Source organism: Halichoeres trimaculatus, unplaced genomic scaffold (genome assembly GCF_033239565.1).
Source record: "Halichoeres trimaculatus isolate MK-OKI-2021-1 unplaced genomic scaffold, fHalTri1.1 fHalTri1_scaffold_16, whole genome shotgun sequence".
NCBI classification, from domain to species: Eukaryota; Metazoa; Chordata; class Actinopteri; order Labriformes; family Labridae; genus Halichoeres; species Halichoeres trimaculatus.
In genome coordinates, this window is record NW_027437194.1 from 2,612,548 (window position 1) to 2,640,385 (window position 27,838).

Consider the following 27,838-nt stretch of genomic DNA (forward strand, 5'->3'; position numbering starts at 1 on the left):
GCAAAACTAGTAGATTGACCGTGGGATGCTGAAACACTTGGTACAGAAAACAAATGAGTTTTAGGTTTTCAAGGTATTTCAGGAAAAGAGTTCACTGCTTTTGTTTGTTGGAAACATAGTTTGTTATTTTGTTTGAGTTTGACCCATACCTAATAGTTATATTTCTATAGTTCTCATCAGTTTGGAAAAATAAAAATAAAATAAAAATAAAACATTTGAAAAGGATCATGTAAATATTTTGTTGCATTTTTTACAATGTTTTTTGTTGTTCAATTTTTTCTTTTTTTTGAGAATCACCCAGATCAGATAATTATAATTTCATTTTTTCCTGTTATTTTGGTTACAAAAAAAATATCCTTTTTTTCCCCTATTTTTTTCTCTCTTTTTTTGGCTTTTTTTTGGCTTTATACATTGTTAGTGGCAATGCTTTGGTTTCCTTCTTTTACCACTTCTTGTAAGTTTTTTTCCCCTTTTTTTTTTTTTTCTTTTTTTTTTTTTTTTACAATGCTTTGGATTCAAGTTTATTAAAATTCTTTCATCCTCCATCTTCAGCTTTTCAACACTTTAAACAGGGTTGATGTGGAATCTTTGCTTGGTTTTTGGAGAAAAAAACTTTTCTCAACACGAAAATTACACTATGGCTACATGTGTAGATTATTTAAAAATAACACGAACAAAGGTACTAAAAAAATAAAATGTAATACAGTGGTGATATCTGATATGTAAACCTTTTTTTCTATTATCTTGAATTGATTTTTAGAAGTTAATTTATTTCATATTGAGTAATTGATTTGAATGAAGGAACTGTTTAGCCCCATATATCATACTTCTTTGAATAAAATACATCAAAGCTAACATTTTAAACAGTATTTATCACACATACCTAGTGGGATCAGTCTCCTGTGCTCTGCCTGTACAGACCTGCGGCGCCCCCTCCAGGTGAAGCTCTGCGCTGCAGGAGCCGACAGGAGATACCAGTCGTCCCCATAGAGACAGTCTCCTTCTACAGGGCTCCTCTACACCAGCTAGTCGTCTCTCAGAGGCGATGACAGCCCTGTGAGGAAACAGCAGGCATTTCGACATTAAAAATCCCTCGAAAACAGACTGCGGACGGGTTGCCAAACAGATTTTATTTTTATTATTGGATTAACCACCATCAGCCGCTAGCTGCAGCAGCTTTATCCTAAGAGGCCGGACTGGAAATTGGTGTCGCTGGGCAGGGAGGAGTCCTCTGTTATTCTAGTGGAGGCTGAAGCAGGGCCAGCATGTCTGCTGTATAACAACACGTCCCTGTGAAAGACAAATGCAGTCTTAAAGGTGAGTCTTTAATAACGGTTGTCGGCTTTATTTCCCTTTGTGTGTGCGCAGGTTAGCTAGCGGGAAGCTAACGTTAATAGGCTGTTAAGTTAATGTTGCTAGGATACTGTTCGGTCATTCATTGGTCAGCCTGACCACCCTCAACCGGACCTTGCTAGATAATTAATAACAGAAGCTAATGCTAAAAGCTACCTGTGAATTGTTTCATTTTCGTCGCTGAAACACCTTATCTTTCCGTTATTCGTGTCTAAAAGTGCTTATTTTTTCAGTTAGAACCTAACAGCCAATTACAAGCCGAAAAATGAATGTAAATCTTGTTGCCTCGGATTTTAAAGGTGCAGACGAATGGCTTTCATGACACGACAATCAATGTTGACTGACAGCTCAGACACCTGCAGTATCAGCTAGTTTAGAAAGGCTGAACCTTCTGTGTGTGTGTGTAGTATTTGTATTATCTCATGCAATAACCAAAAACAGGTGCTGTCACCCAGCCAGGGCCTACTGGCTGTTATTCCTCCTCATCCTGATGATGTAATGCAGGCTGCTGTGGCTGTAACTCTCACCAATGCAGGATGGATGTGGAGGTGAGTGCTGGCAGGGGCAGCACCTGGAGGAGAGCAGCAGCAGCAGGAGCAGATGATGATGCAGGAGGAGGAGGAGGTGGAGGAAGCATGGAGGCTCAGGTCGTACCGCTGGAGCTCTACGATCCTGCGAGGGCCAAAATAGATGCAAATCTGCGGTGGCTGTTTGCCAAAGCCTATGGTATAGGTAAGGCTTTTAAGCTGTGCTTTCCACTTTAAATCATGTGTGTGTTCTAGCATAAGAGTTTGCTTAATGTTAGTCCTATTTAGTATGTTTAAGGCACTGACACACCCTATTATATCAAAACAATGCTCCTCAACCCTCATATTTTAAACTATTATGTTACAGAAAGTGTATCATGCAGCCAGTGTGACTGACTAAAACTGTTTGGGACAAATCTAAGCTAGCAGGGTCTACATCAGAGTTAAAGCTGGCTAATAAAAGCAGTAACAGATGAAGCAGATTGGGCTTCCCTCATGCAGCCATAACTTGTAGGGCTTTCTCCGTTTTGTGTGGATGTGAAGGAAGGTAAGAGCTAGGATGGAGGAGGGTGGTTCTGACCTGCCTTGCCGAGCCTGCCAGAGCACATCTTTACATTACGTGTTCTCATTTATAAAGCTTTTCTTCTAAGCTTTCCCTCTTATTTATGTGATTGTATCTAGTGAAGAAATGTTGGGACTTACAGGCTGTGTCCAAAATCACTCCCTATTCACTATATAGTGCACTATATAGTGAATATACCATTTTGTAGTGCTGTTCGAAATCTGAGTGAGCGTGGTCATTCACCATACAGTCCACTAAATGTGTCCCACAATGCATTTTGAAAAGTAGTGTATTAGCGATGCTCACTATATTAGCAATATATACCATCATGCATTGTGATTCAAACAGAAGAAATGGCTGATTACATGTTTAATGATTACTAATAGCATGAAACAACATTAACATCCCTGTTTAACTTTGGGACGAGCCCGTCTCACAACTTTGAGCTGAGAAACAAACAACACGGACGTTAGCCGCTAAACCGTTCCACGCAGGTGATGCATTCACTGGACCTTGTAATTCTTAAACACAGCATAAGTTCCGCGCAAATATATGGTTTATTTATTTAAAAATAACAAGTAATAAATGTTTCTAGTATATTTGGCCGTTGCAGAAAATAAGCTAAATATAATATTAGGTCTCACTAAAATAAATACTGTTTTGCAGTTTTTAAGAAAAGATAGAACTGTAAACCTCCAGCCGTCCGTGAGCGATTGAGTGGACTATATAGTCAACTACATCTAATTCACTATATAGTGAGTAGTGAGTAGAGAATGAGTGAGTGATTTCGGACACAACCACGGTCTTTGCTCTATCTCTGAGAGTACAGCTACATATGGATGGCTACTGACCTACGGTACAAACTGATAGTTAGCTTGTTGTCAAGTTAGCCTATGGATATGTTGTAGCTAGGGATGGGCACATTTCACATTTGAAACAATACAGTACTGATGCCCGGTACCTGCCAATCGATATTGGTACTCAACGGTACCAATTTTTGGTCCTGTTTTGTGTTTATGTGGCATAGTTTAACATATTCATTCTTCAATATATAACCGTGTAATGCTGTGTTCATGTTCAGCATGGAAAATCTCCTACTCTTCCACTTCCTCCCAGTCACATGGACGCATTTGGGTACCTGAACATGGTACCTTTTGATTTTACATGAATCGATACCTGACACTTTTGACAGAATTCAGTCAAAACCTATAAACCTATAAAAGTACCTAATTCGCTACCCATCCTCATCCAAAAGGAACACACGCCTGGTTAAAAGTCACATCTTTATGATAGTTTGTGTGAGACTCCACGCCAGAAGGTGGCGCTGCAGTCACATTAACATCTTTAAATAAATATAAAATAATGAAAATGTATTAATAAATGAAAAAAAAGGAAATTAAACATGTATAGTGTGTAAAGACTTGTGTCCAGACTTACTTAACAAATTGCAAAAAGTGCAAATAAAAAAAACTTTACACACCTATTTTTCTGAATACAGAAATGTGTAAATATAAAAAACGGGATGACGTGTTTTCAGCGAAGGAAGGAATGTGAAGAACTGCAGTCTAGATCGTAACGTTTTTGTTTTTTTACGCTTTAGACTGGATTTTTATGAACATGTTAGCTGATGGAAACAACGTGCTACAAAGTGTTGATCAATCTGTCTTATCTGGTTTCAAATCCACCACTAATCGAAACTTAATATGCCAATCGTAGCACCAGCGCTACGTCAAACGTCTCAAACTTCCTGTCTGGAGTTAGAAATTTTATATGACCACCCAAAGCCTGTGATGCACAGTTTAGTAGGTTTTCCAGCTCTGACTGGATCTTCTTCATGTCTGGAAACGAAACCTCCCTGGATGTGGGTTTTTGTGTCAGACAGCGATTGCTCTCGGGGGAGTGTGAGCAGGAGGTCAGGCGTACCGCTCATGCAAGCCGAGGCGTCCCTGTGATTTTATTATCAATGTGACAATGAGGCATTTAGTGGAAGAGAGAAAGAAGCACAGAGGCAGTCATTCAGGAAATCTTTGTAATCCTTTCAGGTTTATGGGTACTGTAGTCATACTGTTTCCTGCCCCTACAGATCTGTTAGCTGTGTGGATGAGTCAGTGAACTGAATCTGAGAGAGGAAGTTCAGAGTGGTTGGTTTCAGAAGTTTAGATGGATCTTTCTCAAATTAAAAACATACACAATGAGCCGTAGCAAACATAAGGTTGTTCTTATTCTGAGTGCCTGGGTTCACTGGTGTTGGAAACGTCCAGAACCCTGTTTTTCTAAACTAAGCTTAACCCATTTCTTATCCAACTCTGTGTTTTTTCCGTAGTGGAGACCAAATCCTCAGTATTAACACCAAACATCACCTTTATCCCCCGTCAAGCTTCGTGCCTTCATTAATCTGATTGGCTCGTCCTGAAGCCAGCGTGCCAGGGACACTTTAGCAGCTACTCCACTTTATCTCCTTTCCCCACATAATGGGTAGCACTAAGATAAAATGAGTTGATAATTATTGTAACTTTACCCCTTCTTTACAACTTTTTACCCACTTCCTGAAATGACCTGCATCTAAGTGAGTCTAATAAACTATTTATAATGAAAAAAACATCTACTACAGCTTCTTAACCCTTCTGTCCCATAGTAAGATTATTAACTATAATCAATCAATGGTTAAAACCCAGAGATGTTGGTTTTCTGGAAACAAATCAAGTTGCTTCCACGTGATTGGCTGATTAGACACTTGTGTTAACGAGCAGATGAACAGGTGTGCCTTATTAAGCAGCTGATGAGCGTACATAAATCTGTGCTGCAAAGAAGTTACTGGAAACTTTTGATGTGAGTTTATCAGGGGATGCACCGATCCAACATCTCTGGTCCCGATACGGATACCAATACCTGGGCTTTGGGTATTGACCAATACCGATACTGAACCAATACCAGCGATAAATAATAAACTACATGCTCTACTGTGGGACTACACTGGTAATGTTTTGGGTAAAAGGCTAAAAAAGAGTAAATGGAATTACTGACGTAATTTTTTATTTAGACCAGAGATAGACCGATATGGATTTTTTGGGGCCGATACCAATACTGATTATTAGGGGGCAAGGAGGCCCATAACCGATATTTGAGACCAATATTCATTTGCAGTCAAAGTGAAAATATTGGCATAAAAATTTTTGAACAATACAAACTCTAACACTTAATTGCATCCAAATGCCTTCAAGCATATGTTTATTAAACAGCTCCCAGTTTTAGCAGCATGTTTTATAAAGTTAAATGAAAACTTCAAAAAATAAATAGCTAAAGTTTTCTTCAGTAAATAAAGTTTTTCAAAATTTCTATGTAACTGCAATAAAACTGGACAGAATGTAATGTAATGTAATGTAATGTAATGTAATGTAATGTAACAGGCATGTAATGCAGTTGAATTGATTTTCTGTTTGGTTTTACATGACTGATTTTAAATGTTTTGACCATCTAAGGCTTCCGTAGTGTAGACAGGGAGAAATTCTGAGCAGAGAAGCATCAGAGCCAAAACAACACAGTTTTGAATGGGTTTGATATCGGCCGTCAAATTAAAAACAGGCTGATGCCGATATGCCCCAAAATGCCAAATATCGCCCCGATAATCAGCCTGGCCGATAATCGGTCGATCCCTAATTTGTACTGTAATATATTCAAATATTTACCAACAGTTTGGTAAAAACAAAGCTTCCGAACTTACAGAAATTACTATTCAATTGTCAACTTTTATTCTTTGTAGACTGGTAATGCAGCAAAAAAACAAAATGCAGCTACCAGATAATAAGGATGCACCATAGTGGATTTTTTGCCATTTGGCTGATACCAATACCGATATTTTTTCTGCGCAGATAATTGCAGTGATCATCAAATCTCTTCTGTATTGGAAGTAGCGTATTGTATTATGGTGCATACTCATGTCACATTTGTCATGTTATATTCATTTCTTGTGCAAAACGAGAAAAATATGTACTTCAAACTGTTAATTTGTTTAAGATAATTGCTTTCAAACAAAAAAATCCAATAGATAAATCCTACTTTAAAGCTGGGTGATGCTCTTCCTGAGAAAATCATAACATTAGTTTCATAATTGACAGTCAATAAACATAAGCTGTTCACAGGGAACATATGAAAAGTGTAACTGAGTACAGCAGCTAAACCCAAATGAAATAAAATGGTTTACTTTTCTAAATGTGCCGTAATGAGTTGGCTAAATGTGCCTTACAGACTGCCGCTTAAACTCAAGCTTAACTTCAAACAAGAGCCAAATATGGGACTACTCAATCTGAACTGTAAAAACAAAATCACAGAAAGTGTAAAAAATATTTGCAGCTTAAGGCCATTATTTTATCAGTTTATTAGATCGGCGGAATGTTGTGTTTGGCTGAAATTCAATATTTGATTTTTAAGCTAATATTGGATGATGCTGATAATGTGCTGATAATATTGTGCATATCTACCAGATACCAGGATCGTGGCGTCCCTAGAGTTAACACAAGGCCTGCGCTGACTCAGCTCCCCTTAATGATTGAATAAATGTAAATTTCAACAGAAAGAGGGCTTTTATTTTGTTAGTGTCAAAGATATTTAACTTTTTGCACACTTTCACTCAGTAATGTCAGTATTTATGTCAGTAATGACTGATGTCATGGTATGTCAGCTTATTGCTTTCTGTATGCCGTGCCAGTAAAGTGTCAAGATTAAGAAACCTTGGTATTCATGTTTTGACATTCAGCCCTAAATTTAACAAAGGTCCCATTAATTAAGTAGTAAGTAAACAATAAACAAGGGGAAAACTGTCAGCAGTGTGCTGGGCGCTTTTGTTGGAAAAGACGTTTTCATTAATATACCATTAAGAATTTCTGATACAAAGTCCTTTTACCGTCTTTTATATTTACACATATGAAGAATTGTGAGCATCTTCTTCAAAAATATACAGTTGAACATATTCATTGTTGCTTTTTACATTTTAAATGTGTGTAAATCTCCATATAACATCCACATATGTTACCTCACTCATAAAAAATGAATAATTATGTACAAATGGACAAAGGGAGTTTACATTTACAATCAGTTTCTGTTGGCACAATCTCAGCCCATAGGTGTTGTTTGTTTGTGCTGGTGTGAAAATCAGGACAGTCACATGTTTAAGTGTTTAACGGGATTTGACCTGATGGCAGTCAACGCCGGCTGTGTGTTTGGACAGTTTTATTGGTCTTTAATTAATTCAATTTAATGTAATGGTCTGTGGAGAATCTACTCTTGATGACATTAGGAGCAAACATTTGTGGGACGAGCAGCAGAGCCGAGTATGTTGGGTGAAAAATTTGTCAAACCTTTCCTGCTAATGCTGAACCCCCAGCTCCATCAAACATCAGGTTGGCACGTAAATCTGGCAGGACTATTTTTTTCCTCCTGTGTGTCCCTGCAGGGTGCATTGGCTTAAAGGTTTGTTTCCCAAACATACTGTCTCGTAAAGTCTCCATTAAGCCTTCTTATTGCACAGCTCGCGCTCCGGCTTTCTCCTGCAGACTCTGACAGCTCTGCCCCAACTGTCAGCAAGATCTCTGCTGATCAATCTGACCTTCTGTCTGAGAGAAAAGGAACAAAGGCTTCCCCCAACCTCCCCCCTCTGTATTCACACACACATGGGGACACGGGGGTGGGATTGGACGTGTGGATCAGGTGGATGATGAATATCTTAGTAGAATTAGTAACTGGGATTAAAGAGACACCCCCCTCCACTCACACACACACACACACTCACACACACTTCCTGGTGTCAGGGGCTGTAAAACGATCCAATGAGCAGGCTCTGGCGAGGCAACGGGACAGCAACCCAGCCCCCACCTCCGGCCACGCTGGCATCCCCCATCACCATCGCCACGGCAACCAGGGAGGATAAGGGGGGCATTCTTGGACAGCTGAGGCAGAGGAAGTAGCAGAGTGAAGAGACTTGTGTTGGAAGCAGACATGAAAGATTTTTTTTTTTTTGTCGAGAGAGATAAAAACGAGGCTCATCAAGAGACACACAAACAAAAAGCGTTTTCTCACATGATCTGTGAGTCTCCGGTCCATATGGCAGCTCTGCACTACAGCAGAGAGTGACATAGATACTGAAGGTACGCTGTGCCAAGCAGGCAGTCTGCTGTGAAAATCACAGTTCAGGTTTTCACAGAGCAGTCAGGGCATGCAGAGTCTGTTTTTCCACTAATGGATGTCCTACTCTCAGTCAGCGTGCTGCTAATGTAGAGAAAAATAGGAGAGGATGCATCGTTAAGTGGCTGAGTATTGATGTGTCATCATTGTCTGGATGTGGGTGTTTTAAAGCCTACTGCTGGTATTTGTATATGTAGTCACGATTTTTTCAACATTAAATGTAGTTTTAAACAAAACTGGGTCTGACAACACATCACTATCAGGCTCCAACCTTACATTTCGAGCATAAAAACTAAACTAAATGGATAAAAAAGATGTTATAATCTATTACACTCAACTATAACAAAAGTCAGCGCCCTCATTTATTAAACATGTGTACGACTAAAATTGGATGCTATGGTGTCAAACTCACACAGAGGAGTTTCTTATCTTCATAATGCGTCCCTCCATGTCACAGCTAAATAAAATATATTTGTTTTCAATACCTGATCAGACACCAAAATCTGTGCCAGCTCCTTGCAAGTTGATGAATAAGAACCAATGTGAGGACTTGAGTCTTTTGAAATAGTCCTACTTTGATATATTTGCCTGTTCTTAAACCATGATATAAAATGAGATCACCAGCCCCAATATTGGTTATTGATGCTGTATCTTAGTGGTCAGGTTGGATTTCCTGGGAGAACACAGTCCATGTAGACCCCAAAGTTTTACACTCAACTACAGTAAAAACTGAGTTCACAAAGTTTTCATGTTGTCAGTTTAAGACAATAGCACTAGTTTCCCTGTACAACAACAAAAAATAAATTAAAAAGATCTGGTGTCCATTCATTTGCTTTCATCCTGGAAAAACACGACCAATTCCAGCCAACTATTCGTCATGTGATAGACCTCTCAGCACCTTTAACTTGGTTGAAACAAATAAACATTGTTACCATCAAAGATAGGCACCAAAAATACATGTTGTTTTGACAAATTATTATTTTTACTTTAGTTGGACTGGAAGGCTGGATACATGTTGCATCTTAGCTGTAGCGCAGCCACCTGCAACCTACTTGCCAGGGTTGTAGCGCGAGCTAATGCTCTCCAACCTGGATGTAAACAAGCACAGGGATCACTAAGAAATCACTAAGAAAGAAACTGATTAAGAACATCCCTTATTAAAAAGCTTGGACTATTTCATAGGAAGCTAGGGCTTATGGGAAGTTAGACAGGTTGGACAGGTTTCAGTGTTACCTGGTGTCAAATAAATATACAATTGAATATTGTCAGTATAACCGGCCAAATGTCAGGATATATATACAGAAAACAAGAAAGGTCCCAGAACAGAACCCTGAGGCACGCCATACGACAGGGTAGCTGCCTCACACATGATCTTTTGGAAATTATATCATAAAGTGAATCTGTTAATTTTAATTTCTCACCAGTCGTGTTTGTCCTCATCATGTGTATAACTCTAACTCCTCCTAACTCTACCAGGCTGTAGTCTCTCTGTTTATTCCCGCCTGAATCTGCCCTGAAAGCCCCAGAAGCTGAATAACGTGACTGTTTCAGGTGCTAATTCTGGATTAAAACAGCCAAGGCGTTTTAAAAATAGCTGCCTCATGTCTATCTCCACGAGCATGTAAACACCACGCGCGCTCGGACAACACAGTCAGCTTAAGCGTCACCACTAAGTCCTGTTAGCTCATTGGCTTAAAGCCCACACTTCACCTATTGGCCTTAAGCGTCGCTACCTGGGAGGTTGTTTGACGCCTGAATTTACATCAGCACTTTCCTCCGTCGCTGCATTCCTCTTAGACAGTCTAATACCCTGAGAGTTTGCGCCCTGGGAGCTTCTGTGTTATGTAACATGATGAGGCGTCAGTGGACACGTGTGTGGACACAAATAGTTACTGTGGATATGTGGTGTCATTTGGTGATTTGAGTTATCAAGCAGACATTAAGCTGATGTTAAGTTTACACCTGTTTCAGATCACATCCCCACAGACCTGCGGGACCCTTTCTACACCGACCAGTACGAGCAAGAACACATCAAGCCCCCCATCATCCGCCTGCTGCTGTCTGGAGAGCTCTACTGCCGCGTGTGTGGGCTCATCCTGCATGCCGAGCAGGCCGCCCTGCTCCAGAGCCACCAGTCCGTCATCCAGGCTCTGTCCAGGAAAGGCATCTACGTCCTGCTGGCAGACAACTCGCCTGTCTCTGATCTGGACCTCAGCTCGGCTCCCATTAAGATGGTTGGTAGTTTAACCTTTCAACTGGTTATAAAAGCACAACATCATTTGCTCATGGAGCTTCATTATTTTTAGATTCTGGTTTACCACTAAATATAAATATTCAGGTTTGTGGTAACATTTTTATCAAAAATAAACAAGAGTTAAAATAAGAAAAACAATCAGGTTTTAGAAATTCAAGGAACATCAGTCAAGTCCCTGTATGCATCAGAGAGAAACCTTTTTACAAACTGTACCAGTCTTTATGCTATCAGCTGTAACTATGTTAAATAAACTCTGTACACTTTCCCTTAAGCTAAACTTAATGCAGTCACATTTTACATGTGTATTTCCAAAGCCTTTGCCTGGCTTTAAAATTTGGAATAAAGATGCTAATGCTAATAACATGCATAAATCCAGTTCCCCCCAAAATAGGATGCCACTAGCATAGATGAAACTTAGTATATTATACTAAAAATTACAAAGCCTGCCAGAGCACATCTTTACCTTTTTTATGCTGTAGTTTTGTTGTTGTTTTTTTATGAAACTTTTTCTATACATCGATTTAACCCCTTTACTCCAAACTTAAATAAAATGTCCAGAATTATTTCCAGGCTAACTCAATAAATTGCTAAAAAAATGTGCAATAATCCATAAAAAAGAGAAGTTTTTACACATTTTTTCTAAATACAGAAATGCCATGGCTATATCCTCAAAAATGCAAATATTCAAAAACGTAATGACGTGTATTCAACGTAGGAAGCGATATGAACAACTGCAGTCTGAATCACAATGCTTTTGTTGGGAAACGGCGCGCTACGACATGTTAAAATGCAGTATAAAGTGTAACTCTCCAGATTTTATGCTCAAAATAATGATCCATCTATCTTATCTGGTTTCTACGGAAGAATATTAGGGCCATCCGTGAGACAAATTTTTTTTTCGTCATGCACTTTGAGAAAAAAGTCGAAATGTTGAGAAAAAAGTCGACATGCCGAGAATAAAGTCGGAATATAATAGCGGCAATAAAGTTGAAATAGGATGTCAAGAATAAAGTGGAAATGTCAAGAATAAAGTCAGCATATAATGGCGAGAATAAAGTCGAAATTAGCTTCAGATACTTTAGTGTTGACTATTTGAATTATGTTAGGTTGAACAACAAGATTAATGATATGATTATGAATGATAAAGTCCTCACGCAGTTGCAAAACTTCAGGAACTTGCGTACTTTACTTTACACTCCATGTTACAGCATGCATCTCTGTTCTCCTCACTGGATTTATCGAGAACTGGGACGGAACAAAGGAGACATCGACTTTTTTTCATACATTGTATGTTGATTTTTTTTTCTCGACATTGTATGTAGACTTTATTCTTGACATCCTATTTCAACTTTATTCTCGACATGTCAACTTTTTTCTCAACATGTCAACTTTTTTCTCAACATTTCGACTTTTTTCTTTACTTTTCTCACGGGTGGCCCTAATACTCTTCCGTAGGTTTCAAATCTATCACCATTCCAAAATTAATTTACAAATGGTAGCACCAGCACTACACTGGGAACTATGGGGTTAATAAAGGACATTACCAAGCGTTAAAAAATATGGGTTGTTGAGTACAAATTTCACCCTTCAAGTGAATGGGTTCATTTGCAAAAAGTTAATAAAATGGATGGATAAACATGGATAAAACATGAATAACATGGATAAAAAGGGCTTTCTGAAGAGTTTAACTTCCTTGTGAGAGACTGCGAGAGTGAGCATTTCAACGGTATCAGGAAAATGCGAAAGAATTTTAAGATTTCTTAATCAACAGTACATAATATTCTTTAAAAATTGGGAATCTGTAGAAATCTTTGCAGAAAATGGAAAACAAACATGACTCTGTAGTGGAAGTCGCTGCATGGGTGCAAAACCACTTGTTGCTGCATCTAAAAATGCTAGCTAAAACTGTACCATGCAAACAGGAAATCATACATGTGCGTAACTTCTCTATTCACCTTCGCCTCTTTAAAGCAGAAAATTGTCCTGTGATCAAAATTTGACATTCTCAATTGAAATCACAGACTATTACTGTTTGTGAATTACAGATTGTTTGTCACAATTTCAATTTGGATTTGTTTCTCCCTCTCGTCAGACTCAAAACAAGTCTAAGTTTGAATTTTTTTTCTTAAAATCAATCAGAAAATGTTACTTTCATGTAAATCGTGAGCTCTGCAGTTGTGAACCGGCAGCCCACGTTCGTACTCTCCTTTCCAGAGCCAAATACGAGCCAAGAGTTTTGGAATAAATAATGCACCAGTGGCCGCGGGGGCTTTGCAGGTTTTAAAGAGTGTAGATGAAATATTCATGAAAGAAAATGAGCTGGCACTTTTTTTTAGGCTTTAAATGAAACCACTTTTCTGAAGCATGAGTCATAACACAGGTTACAGATGTGAAAACAAACAAGTCGACTGACAAAACGTCTGAGTGCGGACATTAAGGAGGATTTTAAACCACGCTGCTCTTTGAGAATGACTTGTCCATCAGTTATGAGAAAAGGCTTCCATGTGCCAGACTCAGCTTAATGGTAGCTGTGGCTTCGCTGTGCCTGCTGATAAACAGTGTGTGAGTCATGCAGTCAATAAAAAGTTGCTGTCTCACGTGTTGGTGTGATGAGGCCAGGAGTCTGAGTGTTTCAGTCAGGAAGTTATAACTTGTTTCCATAGCAACTCAGTGACAGAGCATCTTTCATGATGGTCTGCACAGCCGTGAAGAAACTAAGGGAGTAATAACAAATCCTTTTTCTTCACACTAAAATAAGATTTATAATAACGTAATGATTACCTGTGTCTTTCCAGAGCTCACACATTCACCTCATCGACGCGCTGATGATGGCGTACATCGTGGAGATGATCAGCGTAGAGAAGGTGGTGTCCTGTGTCAAGCGTTTCTCCAACTTCAGTGCCTCCAAGGAGCTGCCTTTCGACCTGGAAGATGCAATGGTGTTTTGGATCAACAAGGTACAGACAAAAAAAAAATCTCTCGTGTTGAATATGCTGCACTCGTCTACATCGATTCACATTATCTTGGTCTCTGCAGGTGAACTTAAAGATGAGGGAGATCATGGAGAAAGAGTTAAAAATGAAGCAACATCTGCTGGATTCACCCAGCCACCAGAAGGTAACAGAGAGACTTTTTGTTGAATTAACTTGTCTGTGCAACAACGTTTTCATGCTCTACCCTGGGACTTTATTTCATTTGATTTGCTGCATTATTTCTTCCAAATGTGTTAAGTTTCTTTAGTCTCATTCAAATCGGACATTGACTATTTTCTCCAGCAATATCTTTCACTGAAGTGGCTGATCAGATTGCTTTGTAAAGCTCACAGAAAAACATCTGAGACTTGTTAAACGATAATTAAAGGGTTCCTAACTTTATGTAAAAAGCATCTTTTAAAAACAAACTGTTTACCAAGTGCTTTGACAAACATAAAACCAAAGCGAAGGAACCAAACAGCAGAGGAGCTTGGACAACAGTTCAACTAAAACATTGAGAAAACAAACACAGAAACAACCCAAACAATAGTTTAGACCATCGACTCCAGAACCCAACAACAAGTACCGAGACCACAGGGACCAGGAAGGGAAAATGATGAAAGCAATAAAAGGTGAAGCAGCAGAAGAGGCTAGAAAAAAATGAGGTAGTAAAAGCAATAAAAGGAGATGAAGTCATCAATATCTTTAAATATTTAGAGATAAAAGCTGTGAAATAGAGCAAAACAAAAGCTAAAAGGCAAAACAAGGTGAAGAGAGAAACAGAATTGAAGCACTGTACTGTTTGCAGGTTGGAGCAGGTTTTTGCACACTTTTGCACAAGCTCCCATAGTGACACCTGTACTGTGGTGTTAGCATTAGCAAGTAGGAGCATAATCAGCCCCCACACCCACCCACCATCATGAAAAACTTTCCAACCAAAACGTAGCAAAATCCAAGCTAATCCTTACATTCGATGGCAGCGTGGCATGATTTCTAAATAAAATCTCAATCACAAGATGTCAAGCAGATCACTTTTCACCAAGTGTGTAAGGAATATTTTTCAAATAAAAAGGAAAACATGAGAGCTAGCAGGCCTGTAATAAAGTCAAGACAGGTAGATGTTTGTTTCATGTTTGTCCAACCAACTTCCATAGATGTAAACTGAGATACCTGGGAATGGGTGTTGGATAAAGACTTTAGTTTTTCATTGCAGTATGAAAGTCGATATCTAGATTTTTGTCCCTCGGAAAATAAGTAAACACAAGAAGAAAACCTAATTTGATTGGATTGAAGCAAATCGATATCTTGCTTTCATGAATGGTTGTTCCTTCAGGTCCTATAAAATACATTTCACTCAGTAAATTGACTAAATTATGTTCGACAAATCAGATTTATAAGTTTAAAATCTGGCAAATCACCCACAGGCTGTTTTTTAATTCAAAGACAAGTCTACAGATAGATGCTTGGATGTGTTAGTGATAAAATATTTGTCACATCTGTGTTTTTAAATTTGATTGAATGACAACTCAACTCCCACGAGCCCCCTAGGAGAGAAACCCCTCAGAGACTCGCTTTGGTGTCACAAAAAGAAGCACGGTTAAGTTAAAACAGATCCTCTACTTCTTAAGAGGTCGGGGTTGAAAAATAATTTCTTCTCTGTTCAAATGTGAACACAGATGTTTCTGTCTTTTCCCAATGTGCCTTTATTTCTGTAAATCTAGTTTGTCTTTTTCTCTGTCAAAACCTTTCTAGCTGTCTTACAGATCAGATTTCTCTTTGTGGTAAAGAGTACGATCTGATCACTTGTGATTGATTTTGATCCTTGACTTGTCTGCTACTCTTCCTGTTTGTGTGTCCCCAAACAACCTTTTCCTTTCCCTTTGTGCTTCTTGGATCCTAGTCTCCCTCCAAATGGTACTGGAAGCTTGTACCTGTAAGTGATCTGCCTGTAAACCTCTGTCACTCTTTATTTATTCAACCCAGCTCTTTTGCGTCTTCTCCTTGCATGAAACCCATTTCCTTTGATAACACCTTCACCTCCCCTCACGGCTTGTTTCATGTCCTTTACTCCCCACAAAAAGTTTCATTTGTTTTTCCCTCACCAGCCAGATTTATTGCATGCCCTCTCCCACTGCTTATTGGAACCTGTGGAGTTCGCTCACATGGTAATGTACTCACCATTTCAGCCTCATTTCATCAGTTTGTTGTTTTTCTCTATTTGATCATCTATCATGAGTGCAGGCCATGAAACTAGAGCTAACATTACAGCTGAAATGAAAGTAGTCAGTACCCTGAATATTTCTTTAAAAGACCTTCCTGATACCATCTGATATGATATGTTTTTTCCTTCAGGTGCGTTACCGCAGAGATCACCTGTCCGGTCGGACACTGCAGTACTTCCCTCTGTTGGACGACCTGTTGAAGGATATCTGTGACGGTACTGCTCTGCTGGCTGTGATACACTTCTACTGTCCCGAACTTATCAGGCTGGAAGGTACGGTACACACCTGTCCTTTTTATATATACATATATATATATAAAAACAGTTTTTGTCTGAGCATGAGATGACTAGCTGGACGCTACTATTTAACAGTAGCAGTTACTGTTTCCCCATCAGGAGGAAAGAGTGTTGCATCTTGACAGAGATGGTGGGAAATGATTTTTCTGCATTTCTTGAGGTGGTTTTCCTGACTCTCTGTCCGCTATATAGTGTGCTCGTCTGGGCTTGTCACAGAGAGCAGAGAAGAATTGTGAATGCACGATGATATAGCGACAGAAATGACAGCCAGTCAGCTCATTAACAAACACAACATTAGGCTGTTGTAGAGAAAGCAAAATTAACTTGACTTCCAGGAGGGCTGGTATGGAGAGTGCCCCCTCAGTATAATGGAATCAGAAACACTGGCAGTTTATTGAAGGATAAGAAGCACTATAATGAAGATTTCAGTCTACCATCATGTCTTAAAACCTATTTTATTCATTGGCTTTTAACCCAGCTTAAGACTGTGGTTCTATTTAAGTGTTTTATGGCTTGGTTTTTTATTTTATTTGATTGTTTTTAAATTGTTTTAAGAACAATGAAACAACTGTTTAAGTGTCTGCACCTCAGTTTTATTGTTTTTTTTCTCGATCGGTTTTATTTATGCCTCCGCTACTTTTTATGTACAGGACTTTGTTTGAGCTGTGGTTGGTCTTAAATTGCTTTATAAATTAAGTTGAGTTGAGTTTTTGAGTTGGGTTGTTGGGTTGAGTTGTTGAGTTGAGTTGTTGAATTGAGTTGTTGAGTTGATTTGTTGATTTGTTGAGTTGATTTGTTGAGTTGTTGAATTGAGTTGTTGAATTGAGTTGTTGAGTTGATTTGTTGATTTGTTGAGTTGATTGGTCGAGTTGTTGAATTGAGTTGATGGGTTGAGTTGATTTGTTGATTTGTTGGGTTGTTAAGTTGACTTGTTGGGTCGAGTTTTTGAGTTTAGTTGATTTTGTGAGTTGTTGAGTTGTGTTGATTTGTTGAATTGAGATGATTTGTTGAGTTGAGTTAAGTTGAGTTGTTGAATTGACAGGTCTTAGCATTTTTTTTTACAACAGAAAGAGATAAACAGCAACATTAGCATAAAAATGCAACTTAACACAATGGATTTGTCAGTTTTACAAAAATTATCCCATGATAACGCCACAACTTGGTTTTGCGGAACACCAACCTAAAGTCGCTCTGTTGACACCTGCTGACCACTGTAGCAGAGCTGACAGGTGCTGCCGATCAGGCACCTGGGAGTACCAAACACTCAAAAGAAGGGTCAAAACAACAGCAGAGTGAGCTGTTCAGCATTGGCAGAAGATTTGGGAAATTATCCATGGGTGCAACCCTCATACTCAGCTTTGCTGCTCACGTTGACTGACATTTAAAAGAGAAATAATCCAACGTTCAACTCTTCTCTGTGCAGATATCTGCCTGAAGGAGGTCCCCTCCATAGCAGACAGCGTCTACAACATCCAGCTCCTGAAAGAGTTTTCTGATGAATACCTAAACAAATGCTTTTACCTGAAGCCTGAGGACATGCTGTATTCTCCACCAGTGCTAAAGGTGAGCCGAGAGACACTTCACATGGGAAACAAACGCCAGCAGCATTTTAACAGCTCACGTTGACTGATTTCTTTGTTGCAGAATAACATGATGGTCTTCATCGCTGAGCTCTTCTGGTGGCTGGAGAGTGTGAAACCAGACTTTGTGCAGCCCAGGGACCTGCAGGAAATCCGGGATGTGAGATTACTACTGCAGCCCAAAGGTTCCCGGCCCCACGTTCCCATCTCGGGCGTTACGAAGCGTGGTTTCATGACGTCCTCGAACTCTGCAGATGTTCTGACGACACCCCCTAGCCCTGATCTTAGGTATCGTTCTGTCACTGTGTTTTCCTGCTACGCCACAAGTTGGCAGCTTCACTGCATCTCTGATTGATTGGATGTAGTTTTATTTCTGAGTGTAAAACTGTGGTTCTTTCTCTTTTCCCTTCACAGCACTAAACCAAACTCAGTAAGCCCGTCTCGCTCTTTACTGCCTCTAAGACAGAAACAGAAAGCAGTCGAGGAGGGCAGCTCAGGTAATTTACTCTGGGATGATCATTTGAGTTTCACTTTCTGTTTCTCTTTTTGGCTTCTTTGAAAGTGCTTTTTCTCGTTTTCTTTTAAAAGTTTTACACTCTGTCCAGAGTTAGTTCCCTTAGCACCGATTTTTAAAAAGTTTTTTAAGGTTTGTTTGAGAGATCTCATGGTTGATGATGTCTTTGCACAGAGCTGAGGAAGCGATCCAGCTCGATGACACATTCAGACACGCAGCACCAAGGCTCAATACTCGCCTGGCCAGAGAGAAGGCAGAGGTAAGCCGCCGTACCTTCATGTGCAGATGTAGCAGCAGTTCCAGGATTGGTTTCTCCAAGGTGACTTTAACGGTGACCATAACCCTGTCCCCCTTTTAGGCCGTTGTCCCAGGCAGCACCCTATGCTCTGCATTACCCGCTGGACGAAGACCCCGACAAGATGAGCCTGGCTCGCTCCATCAGCAAAGACAGCTTAGCCTCAAGTTTCAAGAGCATCACCCCCAAACACATCCTGGGCCCCGGACCCCATCACAGACTCAGTGGTCAAAGCCTGCTCAGCCACATGCGCATCGAGGACGAGGAGGAGGAAATCGAAGAGGAGGAGCTGGTGTCCGTGATTCACCCGTCGGTGTTTTCTCGACGTCGCGTTGGGAGCGACATGGAGCAGGATGAACTGGAAATACCGAGTGCAGGAACTACCTCGAATAACGACAGATCCACGGGGCCCTTTACACTTGAACACCAGACGGACAGCTACTTCCTGGAGCCCCTGATGCCTGCAGTCTCTAAGCCGGCCAAAGAAAAAGGAATCAGCCTGAACAAGGAGGAGGAGAGCGGCGAGAGTCGCTGCAGAGCAGCAGCGACTGCCAGGAGAGCAGCATCAAACATTCCCAGGCCGTCACAGAAGAAAAGCCCGGCGGCTGAGTCAAGCAGAAGCACCTTTACGCCGATATCTGGGGTAGAATCAGGCCCGAGATCTCTGAGGCCGCCCACAGACGGATCAATAGGCATCTCTCAGCAACCCCAAGGCTTCTTTCTGCATCTGTCGGAGGAGCCCGAGCGCCAGTCCTCCGCACACGAGGGAGGGCTCGACTCTGATTCTGACATCGCAGACATCGAGGAAGATGAAGAGGATGAAGATCAGATGGAGTTGAGTAAAGATATGATCCTGAGAGGAAAAGAAAGATACTTACAGGATGGAGAGCTGGGTGGATTTGGAGAGATCGAGTGTGAGTCGGCCAAACTGAGAGAAGACTCGAAGATAAGCGAGCGCGAGGATAAGGAGGACTACAGCGGGCGCTCCAGCCCCTGCCTCAGCACCATTTCCTGGGCCAGCAGCTGCAGCGCTTCAGGCAGCACCAGTGTCAAGATGACCAGCTTCGCAGAGAGGAAGCTCCTCAAGCTGGGCCTCCGGGATGGGATCTCGAGCACGAGCAGCTCCCAGAAGACCACACCAGACGGCTCTGAGGTCGCCTCTTGGCCTCCTCGGCAAATCAAGAGCGAGTGCACCTCCGGCTGGCTTGGCAAGGAGCAGAGCTCTGTGCTGGTGAAGAGTTTAGGGGCGAGTCCCCCAGTCGTGCCTTCGGAGCTGCTGCAACTTCACATGCAACTGGAGGAGCAAAGACGCGCTATCGAGTACCAGAAGAAGAAGATGGAGAGTCTGTCGGCGCGGCAGAGGCTAAAACTGGGGAAAGCTGCGTTCCTGAACATTGTCAAAAAGGGAGGAGAGAGGAGCGACACACTCCCGCTCCCCCTGAAGCACTCCCTGTCCACAGAACTACAAGACAGGAGCAGAGTGAAGACCCAGGCCTGCAAGGACGACTCCTGCCTTGAGTCGTTGAAGTTTCAGGTAAAGGACGGTCAACCAGAAGGGGGACACGTCAACCGGAACAACAGGTTGAACCTTCAGTCCCCGGATGGTGGCGCCGAACCGGATCTGAACGAGTGCTCCCACTCCATAGACCTGCTCAACGAAGCCATAAGCTCCATCCAGCAGCAGATGATGCAGCTCTCTTTACAGCAAGACCTGCTCATGAAGCACGTGGTGTCCCCCCAAGAACCCGTGGAATCAAGCCCGACCTCCACCTCCACCCCGACGCAATCAACCTCCTCTACCTCTGAGTCCAGATCATTTGCAGTTCACTTCGTAGACATCGGTGGAAGCAGCCCTGCACCGGCTCGCCGCCCCCCTAAACTGACTTCCAGCCAACGCGGCAAAACCTCAGAGCAGAAACAGAGCAAAGAGAACAGAAAGAGGGCCTCGAGCAAGCCAGACTCCCCGCCGTCCAAAGACGACTCAACTGGAGACCAGAACGAAGGGAGTACTGCTGAGAGCCCCAGGGTAGAAAGAGGCATTCAGAGAAAAGCCACCTTCAGGGTCCACGAGGACTCGAACAAACACAGCAGTACAGACGGAGCTGGGCCTCACCCCGAGGACCCACAGGTCACCACAAGAACATCAGAGTCTTCCTCACAGGCTGCAGAACAGGATGAGGATGTCAAGTCAGGGAAGGAGGCGGCGTGCGGCGATGAGAACACAAAGGTTAAAGGTCAGCTGATTGAAGTTGACATGTCCGAGCTCAAAGAGGACGAGGATGGAAGTACAGACGCTGCAGACGGCGAGCAGAAGAACGTGTTGGGCTTCTTCTTTAAGGTTAGATCCTGAAACTTTCTCATCATTTGTTCATGTGAGCGTTGAGTCCCTTTGGTTATAAAAACAGATCATTTTCCAGCACGTTGTGTTCTTGGCTACACACTCTTTGCAACCTGGTGCCGTTGTAAATGTGGAAGAGATTCATCATCCTGAAACTTCTTGTTGGGACCATTATACTGCTGCTCATCTGAGATTTCAAACCAGTATTTTTGTCTTAATAACCAGCTCCTGTAGCGCTGTGCTCATCATTTTCCAACTTCATGTCACTTTTAAATCTGTAACACCGAGAGCTGACAGAGATGAATTTCTGCTATCAGAATCAAAAGGTGCTTTTCGTCAAGTAGTTCCAGGAACCTCAAGGAACTAATTGGTTCCTGTGGTCCATTGTTGTCTGTGTTTCCACCAAAGCAGAGATCAACAGGTGTTTCAGCTTAAAAAGTAACCCTGTTGATTGAAAGTACCTTGAAGGCAGGGTTTTTTCAAGCTCAATTACCCAAGAACTAAATTTAGTCCCTAGTTCCTGCTGTGGTTAGAAAGCACATAGTTTTTCTAAAAGTCACTGGTTCTTGGGGAAAGTTCCACCAGTTGAAAAAGCACCTAAACTTGATGATTGTTAAGACATTTTTAAAGGCTCCACCCATCAGAAAAGTTCTGCTTGTAGCCCCAACTCCAAAAGTTTCCAGACCTCTGGACAGTACTAACCCCTGGCAGGTGTCCTTAAGCCGTATCAATTACCTCAGAACTAATTTAGATTCTAGTTCCTGCTGTTGAAATGGTTCCTCAAGGAATCCCTAGCTCCTGTGAAGGGTTCCTGCAATTAATAAACACATAGTTCCTTGAAAAAAGTAACCCTAGTTTTGGGGAAAGTTCCTGCAGTCTATTAGCACATAATTCTTCAAAAAGTCCCTATTTCCTGGCAAAGTTCCTGTGGTTGAAAAGCTCATAATTCTCTAGAAAGATCCTGGTTCTTGTTTAGTTTAGTTTAGTTAAGTTTAGACAACTTTATTTATCCCAATGGGCCTTGGGGGAAAGTTCCAGCGGTCAAAAAGCACAAAGTCTCTAAAAAAAGTTCCTAGTTTTTGGGGAAAGTTCCTGTGGTTGGAAATCACCTTACGTTTCAGTTTCGCTAGGTGCAAAACTCACTCAATGTTTTTTTTCTTTACTTAAATTTCTAATATCTGGAACCGAGGATTCAGTTCAGCTAGTGAAACTGCTGGATGACGGATGATGATGATGAAATTTTCTGTTGCAGGATGACGAGAAAGCAGAGGACGAAATGGCAAAACGGCGTGCTGCCTTCCTCCTCAAACAGCAACGTAAAGCAGAGGAGGCCAGACTGCGCAAACAACAACAGGAAGCTGACAGCGAGCTAAAACGCGATGAAGCCAAGTAAGTTCTGGTGTCAGGGTTTCAGTCAGTTGCATCTGCAGCTGAGTGTTTTTCTCATGAAACCGAAACCTCTTTCTTCAAGACGGAAAGCAGAAGAGGATCGTGTCCGTAAGGAGGAGGAGAAGGTGCGACGGGAGCTGATCAAGCAGGAGTACCTGAGGAGGAAGCAGCAAGCATTGATGGAAGAGCAGGGCCTGGTGAAGCCCCGCCCACGCACGAAATCCCGCAGGAGCCGTCCTAAGTCTCTGCACCGTGAAGGCTCCAGCAGCCTCTCAAAAGGATCCACTGCCTGTGAGAGCACTTTAAGTTCCTCCAGTGTCTCTGTGTGTTTGTCCACATGCTGTGCTGCCATCTGGTTGTTGTTGTGTTTTTAGTTTAGTCCACTCCATCGTCACCTTCAGTGTGCACATGTGTGTTATGCAGGTAAATCTCTGAGGGCGTCCGTGTTGGTCAAAGGGAGGGGCTCAGCAGCAGCAGGCTGCGGGGGAGGTGAACCTTCTAACCTGCTCTGCATGATGTCATAGCAGCTGTATAACAACCAATTAAAACAGCTCATACTAACATTTAAGAGTCAGATTTATAACCTAGTAGGAGATTAAGTGTGGCTCAGTTTAACTTGTGGTTTAACTTATATATAACTGTAATTTTACTTTTTAATATTTATATATTATGTTACGTATAACTAGGGATCTGACCATTAAATAAATGAAGTAACTGTTTTTTTCTGTCTCTTCTCAAGCTGAGCCGAGCTGCAGTCATCGGGGGTCCACGCTCTCTTTAGCCACTGAAGGGGACAGCGTCATTTCTGGAGGGGCGGAGTCCCAGAGGTGAGACTACCTTTTCTTGTTCCATCAGAAACGTGTGTGTCCAAACTTTCAACAAAGAAGCTCACATTTGATTTTTGGAAAATGACCAAAGGCCAGTAGCTTTCATTTAACCGTGATAGCCAAATATAAATTCACTATTTTATGTTTCCTGAAAAAAATAGTTTCTGCAGAATATAAAAAAAAATATCTTACCCTGTCATGTGTTTCTATGTCACTGACCTTGAGGTTTGTGTGTGTGTGTGTTTCAGGGCTGGATCTGTTTGCTCCATGGAGTCGTTCCCCATGCTGAGCAGAGCGTCCAGCAGGAACATGGAGAGGGACTGGGAGAACGGTTCGATCGCTTCTTCCATCACTTCAACCGAGTACAACGGTGAGCCACAACATTACGTTAAACTTGTATTAGGAATGGGTAGGGATAGGTACCAAATTAGGTACTTTTATATGAACTGACCGAATTCTGTCGAAAGTACCGGGTACGGATTCATTGAAAATCAAAAGGTACCATGTTTAGGTACCTGAATGCATCTTTGTGACTTTGAGGGACTGGAAGAGTAGGTAATTTTCCATGCTGGCCATGAACACAGCATTGCAAGGTTATATATATAAGAATAAATATATGAATTTAAAGAAATTTGAGAATTTATTATGACTAACTTTCATTAAATTGACATTTTTTACCACATGCACACAAAAAAGTATCGGAAATTGGTACCGTTGAGCACCGATACCGATTGCCAGGTACCGGGCATCGGTATCGTGTGAACCTTGAAGAAAGTGTGTCATGTTTCAGCTCCTCCTCATCAATATTTCATCAGAATGATTGTCTGTACATGGGGCGCATTAACTGTTCATCAACTGTGTTACCAACATTTTCTGCTCTTCTTACTATAGATGTTATTAAGACCAAACTGTGAAGAAAATGAGCAGAAATATGAGCTGATGGAGGTCAGGTGGTGCCATGTTCAAGGTCTGCAGTTAGCACAAGGGACAAAAATGGAGGAAATATCGACTGTGTTAGCATCGCTAAATGTAGAGTTGTAGAGACAGGTTTCTCTCTTTTTTGGATTTTTGAGCCATAATTCTTTTAGATTTTGTCTAAACTGTGATATAAATGATGAGGGACTTTTCTAGGGAGCGTAGTCTAACAGAGAAATGTTGAATAACTCTAAATTCAGTAAAAAAAATGGATTTATGTTGAAAAATTAGTCACAACTTTTATTTTTAATTTTTTCTTGTGTTTTCTTTGTTCAAGGTCCTAAACTCTTCAAGGAGCCCAGCTCCAAGTCTAACAAACCAATCATCATCAACGCCATCGCTCATTGCTGTCTGGCTGGAAAGGTCAATGAGGCCCAGAAAAACGCTATTCTAGAGGTCAGTCTGCTCATTTGTGATCTTTTTATTGGTGATGTTTTCATTTTTAACAGATATCTTGCCAAACTCATAAATTTACATTTCCTTCTCCGTCTCTGACCGCAGGAGCTAGAAAAGTGCGAGTCCAATCACCTGATCATCCTCTTCAGAGACGGCGGTTGCCAGTTTCGTGCCATCTACTCATACTCCCCGGACACGGAGGAGATCATCAAGTTCACGGGCACAGGGCCGCGCTCCATCACCAGGAAGATGGTCGACAAGGTCTACAAGTACAGCTCCGACCGCAAGCAGTTCAACGTCATCCCGGCAAAGACTGTGTCGGTCAGCGTGGATGCGCTGACCATCCACAACCACCTGTGGCAGGTGAAGAGACCAGGAAGTGCACGCAGGAGTTGAAGAAGGAAGGAGACTTGATTTAGTTTCTGTTGTATCTATTTGTGTTGGGCAGGACCCAATTGTGAAAGCAGAAGGATGTGTTCAGTGACGTGATTGATCAGGGGACTTTCTCACCAGTCAGGATGAGATCCCAGTTTTTGGTTGAGGATGAAACAACTGCCCACTGGATGCTTTTTTTTTTGTTTGTTTTGGTTAGCTTTTCGTATGCATGGGACACTTTTTGTTGGATGTTCTGAGGTATCTTCTACAGTTATGAGGTACTACTACAAATGCTAAACTACATATCATGACGTCTGTTATGTTCCAGGCTGGCAAACTATATACACAGGGGAATCTGTTTATTTATGATAATTTTACATCTTCGCTATCATTAGGGATGGGTACCTTTCACATTTGAAACAATGCCCGGTACCTGGCAATCAGTATTGGTACTTAACGGTACCAATTTTTGGTATTTTTTGTGTGTTAATGTGGTAAAAACTATTAATTTGTTTAATAATGAAATCTAAACATTTTTAAATTTAACATATTTATTTCTCAATATATAAACTTGCAATGCTGTGTTCATGTCCAGCCTGGAAAATCGCCTACTACATGAATCGTTAGTTGGTACCAATAAAAGTACCTGATTTGGTACCCATCCCTAGCTCTCAAATCTAAAGCTTAGCAACATAAATCAACCAATTTTGAGCAAGCATTACTGTTTCGTCGCTTAGCTAGCAACCATTACTTCTAGCTAGCTAGCTAACTCTTGTTAAAAAATCACTAGCCAACATTGTTATTACTTTAATCCACTGTTAGCATTATTGTTAGCTCAGAGTTGTACCCTTGTGTACTTAAAGCTCATATAGGGACGTTTGATTTATGCTGACTTTGGCGCCCACCTGTGGACAGAAGCATCAAAAATCGCTACAAAGATACTATCAATCTGCTTTCTGGTGGTCTTGTTTGCTTTTGAAGGTCTGTATTACATCTGTTTCTTAAACAGCCAAAAACTCCTTACTTGAGCTTTAAGGACACTCCCTAACAAAAATGCTGAATTGGTTGAATACTTCCTGGATGTTAGCTAATGGGTTAACACTGTTTTAACTTTAATGATACCCCAATTTCCTTGCATTTTTTGAAGCGTGCAGTATTTTTTCAGTCACTCATCATTTAGAAAGCATTGACTTGACAGCCAATACATTTGTTTACATGATAGCGCAACAAACTTCCTGTCTTTGGCTCGGTGTTTTCGTAAAGTAGTTCCCGTGTGAATACAAGGAAATGAAGACGGACTCAAAGACAAATCAAACAACAGTGACACAACTTACATAAGCAAGCACACAAACGACACCAAGCAGTGGTGAAAATTAAGCTAATTTCTGCTTCGCAAAGGAAAAACACCCCACTGCTGTGCGGCTCAGTATTACCCAGTAACAACCACTGGTCTGAGCGTTTCTGAAAAAGAAGCTTTGATAAAACTTTTTACATTTTTTGGATGGATGTTTGTGAGCGATGATGTCCAGTCTTGTTCCCTGGTTTTTCGTATATTTGCAGAGGTGTGAGCGTGTGAAAGGGTCGAGCTGAATGCACCACTCGTGTACCCTTCTCTGAATGTGTCTCTTTAGTCTTTGGATTATGCTTTAAATCTGTAATGCAAACAGAACAAAGGAACAAAGCAACACAAGTCTTTTATTTGTTCGGGAGCTGCTGCAACACTGGATGATGAATCATGTTTTTAAAGCAGGGGAAAATGTACTAGTATGTATTCCAAATGAGAAGCACTTAAGAGACTCGGCACAATACGCCTGTAATGTATTACCTTCATATTATATTCCACCTTATATCTGAGCCGTCTGAGCTCCCTGACAGGCTCATACTGCTCAGCTAAAATAAACCGAGCTCTGCCACTGAGCTGTTCGCTGCTCGTTAACTTCTCTCTGGATTCAGACGAGATGTTTGAATTTAATGTAGCTTCTGGCGCCCAACACTAGTAATTTCCCTGTGATGACTGACTCTCAGCAGCTGGTGTGATGTCGGGGAGGGGAGGGGGGAACCGCACAATACTTGATATTTGTTTGCTGCATTTTGTACATTTTTGAGTAGTATTTTTTGTACATTATGTACAAGTTATGTTTACGAAAGGGAGGCACTATTTTGAGGTTTATTCTGTTACAGGCTGCGAGGATGTTATGAGTCTCATTTGATTGTGTTATATTTATGTTTATTTATTTTGGAGAAATTTAATAAAACCCGACTAGGTTTGTTTTCTGATGGGACGTGTCTGCTTGTCATGAGTTAGTGTGCATTTACTGAGCTGGGTCTGCTTCTTTTACATGGAGGTAAGGAGTGTTTAAAGCACCCTCACCACTGCTGCTTCTGATAGTGGCAATAATAAATCAAAGTAAATGTTTCTACACAGTATGGGCAAAATAAAGAAAATGTTCCCACTACAAGAAAGACAAACATCTAAAAAGGTGTAGAATCTGTATTTACTATCAAAAGAGCCATTTTGCCCCGTCTTCCGCCAAAGAAATGTAGTCTGGAGCCACAAAACTTTCCTTTCCATATTTATGTAAAACTAATCAAATAAAACTAGCCCTATTTCATTTATTAAAAAATGAATAGCTGCAGTCATAAAAAGTAAACAGGAAAAAATGGATTATTTGTGACTAAAGTCCATTTCAGTGTGCTGTGTGATCTTCTGTATGTCAGGGCTGTAGGATGTGACTTTGATCTCAAATTTCTGTAGCAGTTCAGAAATTACTCTCTTTCGTTCCTCT

At 41.1% G+C, this 27,838-nt stretch overlaps 1 protein-coding gene across 2 annotated transcripts; it reads left to right on the forward strand.

The window, feature by feature from the left end:
* Positions 1-1,181: 1,181 nt before the first annotated feature.
* Positions 1,182-27,302, forward strand: camsap1a (calmodulin regulated spectrin-associated protein 1a). 2 transcript variants are annotated; one of them, XM_074690201.1, is made up of 19 exons: positions 1,182-1,317; positions 1,889-2,085; positions 10,591-10,853; positions 13,669-13,830; positions 13,910-13,990; positions 15,746-15,778; positions 16,198-16,339; positions 17,787-17,926; positions 18,008-18,231; positions 18,358-18,440; positions 18,632-18,716; positions 18,816-21,090; positions 22,343-22,479; positions 22,562-22,770; positions 22,903-22,968; positions 23,219-23,306; positions 23,555-23,676; positions 24,559-24,677; positions 24,783-27,302. In XM_074690201.1, the coding sequence occupies exons 2-19, from the start codon at positions 1,890-1,892 to the stop codon at positions 25,071-25,073; spliced, it is 4,716 nt and encodes a 1,571-aa protein (XP_074546302.1). In that variant the 5' UTR covers positions 1,182-1,317; position 1,889; the 3' UTR covers positions 25,074-27,302. The 2 variants fall into 2 exon arrangements, with proteins under 2 accessions (XP_074546302.1, XP_074546303.1); XM_074690202.1 differs by lacking the exon at positions 22,903-22,968.
* The last annotated feature ends 536 nt before the right edge of the window (positions 27,303-27,838 follow it).